The sequence below is a fragment of the Xenopus laevis genome, chromosome 6S, assembly GCF_017654675.1.
Source record: "Xenopus laevis strain J_2021 chromosome 6S, Xenopus_laevis_v10.1, whole genome shotgun sequence".
Classification (NCBI taxonomy): domain Eukaryota; kingdom Metazoa; phylum Chordata; class Amphibia; order Anura; family Pipidae; genus Xenopus; species Xenopus laevis.
In genome coordinates, this window is record NC_054382.1 from 26,128,827 (window position 1) to 26,134,826 (window position 6,000).

General features: G+C 42.2%; 1 protein-coding gene across 2 annotated transcripts in view; it reads left to right on the forward strand.

The window, feature by feature from the left end:
- ppp1r9a.S (1 S homeolog) overlaps positions 1-4,486 on the forward strand; it is a 142,930-nt gene extending 138,444 nt beyond the window's left edge. For both annotated transcript variants that reach the window (XM_018269190.2, XM_018269191.2), the window contains 3 exons: positions 448-471; positions 1,896-2,078; positions 3,886-4,486. In XM_018269190.2, coding sequence (XP_018124679.1) covers positions 448-471; positions 1,896-2,078; positions 3,886-4,077 — 399 coding nt within the window. In that variant the 3' untranslated portion in view covers positions 4,078-4,486. The remainder of the gene's footprint in view (positions 1-447; positions 472-1,895; positions 2,079-3,885) is intronic.
- The last annotated feature ends 1,514 nt before the right edge of the window (positions 4,487-6,000 follow it).

Below are 6,000 nucleotides of genomic sequence, written 5' to 3' on the forward strand. Positions count from 1 at the left end.
GGAAAGTCGTTTCACACTTTGGGTGCCAAATGTTAGGCACCCCCAAGTGATTGTATTTACTTACCTGAAACCCCAGGCTGGTTCTCCTATCAGCAGAAAACTGCACCGGCCCGGGGTTATTCCAGCGAGCACCACCGAGCGATCCTCTTCCGTCTTCCTCTTTATTCTCGCGGTTGTGCATGCACAGTAGAGCGAACTTTAACTAAAAAATCGGCTATTTCGTTCTACTGCGCATGTGTCTGCCCCGGGAAATTTGAAGAAAGAAGAAACCGGAAGAGGATCGCTCCTAATAAGCTAAACCGTATGAAAGTTGCGATGCTGCTGATAATTTGCATTGTGGGTAAAAAAATCATCCTGCACATATTGTTCTTTATGAGCCTTCCGAATACTGAAATTATTGTTAGCAATTGTTTCTTTCATCTAACATATTTCATCTTTGCCTTTTAGAGCCTGGATATGATAGATGATGAGGTGAGTTTGTGGGGGTGAATTCACTATGTGCACAGAACAAGAAAGGTAATTTATAGGGATGCACCAAATCCAGGATTTGGTTCGGGATTCAGCAGGATTCAGCTGAATCTTTGTGCCTGGCCGAACCAAATCCGAATCCTAATTTGCATATTCAAAATAGGGGCAGGAAGGTAAATCACGTGACTTTTCATCACAAAACAAGGTAGTAAATTTTTTTTCCACTTTTTTCTAATTTGTATATGCAAATTACGATTCGGGTTCAGTTCGGTATTCGGCTGAATCTTTCCCAAAGGATTCGGAGATTCTTCTGAATCCAAAATAGTCGATTTGGTGCATCCCTAGTGATTTACAAATAAGGTGCAGTGCTCAAGCCCTGTATCACACTGTGTGGCTCCAAGAGAATTCCTTCTGGGGTCCAAAAAAATACAAATTGTAGGATAACATGGGATAGTATTGACTTGTAAGTGTTAAGGTGGCCATACACGGAGAGATCCGCTCGTTTGGCGATGTCGCCAAATGTGCGGATCTCTCCTCGATATGCCCACCTTGAGGTGGGCAATATCAGGCTGATCCGATTGTGGGCCCTAGGGCCAGATCTCGATCGGGGAAGCCTGTCGGGGGGCCCCATACATGGGCCAATAACTTGCCGACTCGGTCTGTCGGCACCTTTTATCGGCCCGTGTATGGCCACCTTTAGTCGATTTTCAGCTGCTGGTTATTGCTGTTGTTCCTCCAATCTCCCCCCTTTATTGTTTCCCTTCATACATCTCTTCTGCTTACCCTGCCTCTGTGTAAGATCTGTGTTTCTTTTCTTACTTCTTTCCCTATTACTAAAATACAGATTTTGTCTCTTATTTATAAAACAGTTAGGGCAGATTTATTAAGGGTCGAAGTGAAAATTCTAATTTTCTTTTCTTTTTTTTTGTCAAAACTCTCAAATTCGAATCGTGAATTATGCAAACTCAATTCAAGTTTTAATTAGAATTTTCAAATGTATGATACTCTGGCCCTTTAAGAACTCGAATTAGACTATTCGCCACCTAAAACCTGCCTAATTACTGTATAAGTCAGTGGGAGAGGTCCAGGGATCAATTTGGTGATGTTTGTAGCCTTCCTGACATTCAAGTTTTTTTCGGAGAAAAAACTTGAATCGAGTTTTTTAAATTCGAATCGAGCTTTTCTAATTCGAATCAAATTCGATTCGAGTTTTCAGGTCGATTCAATTCATCCGAGCAGAGAAAATGGGATTTTATTAATACATTTCGATTGGTCTAATTTTGAATTTATGGGAGTTCATTTTTAAAAAAACTCACATGAATTCAAATTTGACCCTTGATAAATGTGCCTCTTAATGTAGATAGTTTTGATTTAGAAGTAATATTACACTGCTGAATCTGAACCCCCCCCCCATTATTTTCTTGCAGATACTTGATGATGGTCAGTCCCCCAAACACAGCCATCTGCAAAGCCGCTTAGTCCTGGACTGGAGCACACAGCAAGTCACCCAGTGGTTAAAGAGTCTGCACATGGTCCAATATGTTTCAGCATTTGCTGCCCACAATGTTAATGGTGAGCAGCTTCTACAGATGGATAGCTGGAAACTTAAGGTATGACAGATGCATGTGTCTGTGTAAGTACAATTAGCAGATGCTTTAAATGAACACATTGCTGCGATCGGCTTCCTATATCTATGCCAGTGTAAAACAGGGAACAGTATAGGAAAGAATGGATATAACTAGTATAAACAAAGCAATGATTTATTGTAGTGAAAATAAAGAGAATTCTATTATAAGTGTGGCTGCATGCAAAGCTGGTGTATCTTTCTGCCTTCTCTGCTTCCAGTGATTACACCTACAAGTGGCTACCATGCAAAGGGCCATTTTTCTGGGACCCCAGACAAAGTGTTGCCGACTCCTGATACACCAAGTATATAGGGAAATAGGGGCATACAGGACCAAAACAGAAAGAAAATAGGGGCTAACAGGGAAGAGAAAGAGGGAGGAAACAGGGGCACATGCTGCACAAAAGATTTGGAGCAAATAGGGCCCAAAGGAATAGGAAAGAGGGAGCAAATAGGGGCACACAGGGACAGGAGAGAGATGGAGAAAATAGGGGCACATATGGTAAGAGAGAAAGAGGGAGAAAATAGGAACATATAGGGCAAGAGTGAGATGGGAAATAAGGGGACACAGGGTAAGAGAGAGAGAGAAAAAGGAAGAAATAGGGGCACACGAAAAAAGAGAGAGGAGGGAGGAAATAGTAGCATGAGAGAGAGAGAGAGAGAGAGAGAGAGAGAGAGAGAGAGGGAGGAAGGAAATAGGAGAGGGGACTGGGCCAATCGGGTTTGGGGCAGGTTGAAGCGATTCAGGTTGGGGGCGGGCTGGGCCTATCAGAATTGGGGGTGGACTGGACCTACGAAGTTGGGGGTGGGCTGGGCAGTGTTCGGGGGGAATTCTTGTCCATGCTCCCCCCTGGTGCAGGGCCCCCAGAGGAGCAGGGCCCTATTGGACCCAATTGGTCCAAAAGGCCTAAGGCCGGCCCTGACCACGCAAGTTCAGCTAAAGACCAGTCTGATTGCATCCAGACATAGAGTTCTGTTCAGATTGAAGGTGCTGCAAATCTATCATTAGGGCACAGGCGTTGCAGTCTGTCCAGGGAACATCTGTTGCACAGCTAATGATATTGTCAATCTGTTTAATGGATGTGTAATTGCTGGTATGCAGGGGAACAAAATGGTGCATAGGGTCTCTTGTATAATTGGTATCATTGTAAGAACTGAGGCTGCCAATTCCTCAGCTGATGGATGTTCTAAGGTATTTGGTGCAACTGTGGCCTTGTAGCTATACTATGGGGCAGATTTATTAAAGGTCCAATTGAAAATTTTAATTTTTGATTTTTTTTTTATGGTCAAAACTCTCCAATTCAAATTGTGAATAATCCAAATTCGATTCGAACTTCAATTCAAATTTGAATTTCGAGATTTATCAAACCTTGCCCCTTTCAAAATTTGAATTTGGCTATTCGCCACCTAAAACCTGCTGAGTTCATGCAGAAGTCAATGGGAGAGGTCCAGTGACCGATTTGAAGATGTTACTAGCCTTCCTAACATTCGAATTTTTTTCGGAGAGAAAACTCGATGCGAGTTTAATCGAATTTGGTTCGAGTTTTCGGGCCGGTAACCTTCGTTCGAGTTTTAGATATTCAATTTTTTTTGTCAAATAACCCCCCAATTCGAATTTATTAGAATTAAAAAAAATTCACATGAATTCAGAATTCGACCTTTGATAAATGTGCCTCTAAGTGCTGCCAAAACAATCCTATTGAGACACTTCTTTTGTCGCATGATTTCTAAATACATTTTTTTAAAGCTATTATGTCCGAATCTCCGCACTAATCAAACGGTTTGGCTTTCAGGCCCTAGGTGTGAATTCTCAAGATAAAGTCATCATTAAAAAGAAACTGAAAGAGATGAAAATGGCAATGGAGAAATTTCAGAAAGCCCAAGAAAAAATGCAGAAACAAAGGGGAAGAGTTCGAGAAAAGGAACAGAAAATAATAAGAGAGCAGCCATCTGCTGGGGAACAAGGGGGCAATAAGGAACAGTGACGGACACATCAGCTGAATATGAAGAACACGACACTGAGAGACGATGAATTGTGTATTGACTCCCGGGCACTGCATGTGATTCTTACAAAACTGCCAGGAATGAAACAGGGAAGCTTGATAAAGTGATATCCATTTTCTTTGCCAAAATGTTCATTTTATTTAATAACCTCTGTGAGCCATTTTGCTATGTCCTGCTAATGTGCATAAGTAGCGATGAGCGAATCTATATAAAGTCATGGATTCATGGTGAAATTCCGAATTTTGGCACGTGCGAATTTTTCCCCAAAACTGCGGCGAAGAATTCGCCATGGAAATTACACTGCAAAAAAACGCCTATAAGAAAAAACACCCGTTGACTTTAATGCATTTGAAGAAAAAAAGTCGGCATAAGAAAAAACATCCATTGACTTTATTGCATTAGGGCAAGAAAAGTCGCCATAAGAAAAACGCCTGTTGAAGGGTCAGGGCACACAGGCAGATTCAGGGAGATTAGTCGCCCGGTGACAAATCTCTTCTTCTTCAGGGCGACTAATCTCCCCGAACTGCCTCTTCTGCCTTCCCGCCGGCTAAAATGTAAATCGCTGGTGGGATTCGTTTTCTGAAGTCTTCTGAAGTTGCCTCACGAGGAAACTTCAGGTGAGTTCGGAAAATGAAGCACTTCGAGTGCCATCCCGCCAGGGATCTTGCCGGCGGGAAGGCAGTTCGGGGAGATAAATCGTCCCGAAGAAGAAGAGATTTGTTGCCGGGCGACTAATCTCCCACAATCTGCCTGTGTGCTCTGACCCTAATGCATTTGGAGTGAGAAGAATTGGCGTGTGCGTAAAAATTTGTCCTGAGTAAAAACACCCACTGACTTTTTTGTTTTGAAGTTTCGCAAATTATTCAACATAGCAAAACGGTACAAATTTGCTTATCACTGTGCATTAGACATGACATGATACCAGCAGCTTTATCACCTACTTGGGAGCACATACCACCTTTCTTATTTCCACCATATGTCATTAAGCATTACCTACATCTGCTTGTTAGAGCCGGCCCTTGATAATATGAAATGTTTGCAACAAATGGGGCTCCATCGAGCAAATGTGCTAATAAATTTCACACTTCATTGAGATCCGTGCACGTTTTGGCATATCCTACCCCTTTCTCAAGTGTTCTCGATACCTGTTTAAAAGAAGGCCCTAGAGAGGCCAGTCTGACAGTGCTGGAAAGCTAAACGAGAAATGGGACTGATTTGTTTCACACTTTTATTTCCTTATTTTCTGCCAGCTCCAGTATATATTCTGTAAACAAATGATTCAATTCGTCAAATTTCATACATATCTCAGGTTAAATGACATTCCAGATACCTTGCGTGGGTAAGCAACTTCCCAGTCCACAGATAAACGCTTGGTATCGGTTTCTCCTTATCTCAAAGCCTGACAAGGGCTGCAGCTTTATTTTAAGACTGTGAAATGGATGTGCTTGTATTTCTTGCAGGTATAGATCCAAAATTGTAGGGAAAATTTGAACGAAATGTTACATGTTATCTTGCAGAGCGAGCTGTATTGTAGGTAGTTATAGAACGGGAGTCCACAACCTTTTCGACCCAAGAGCCAAATTCAAATGTAAAGAGTTGGGCAGCAACACACGCATGAAAAAAGTCCCTGGGGGTGCCAAATAAGGGCTGTGATTGGCTATTTGGTAGCCCCAGGAGACTCTGTTTGGCAGTACACCTGACTTTTATGCAACCAAAATGTGTCTCCAATTCAGGAATTCAAAAATAAGCACCTGCTTAGAGGTTCATGGGAGAAACATCCAACATGTTGCTCAAAAGCCACTGTTTTGAGGATCACTGGTATAGAGTAGGCAACGTCAGCCCTTTGGCATACTAGGATTTTACTATGTGAGCACCAGTGGATTAGTCTGTGCCTCATTGTTTGT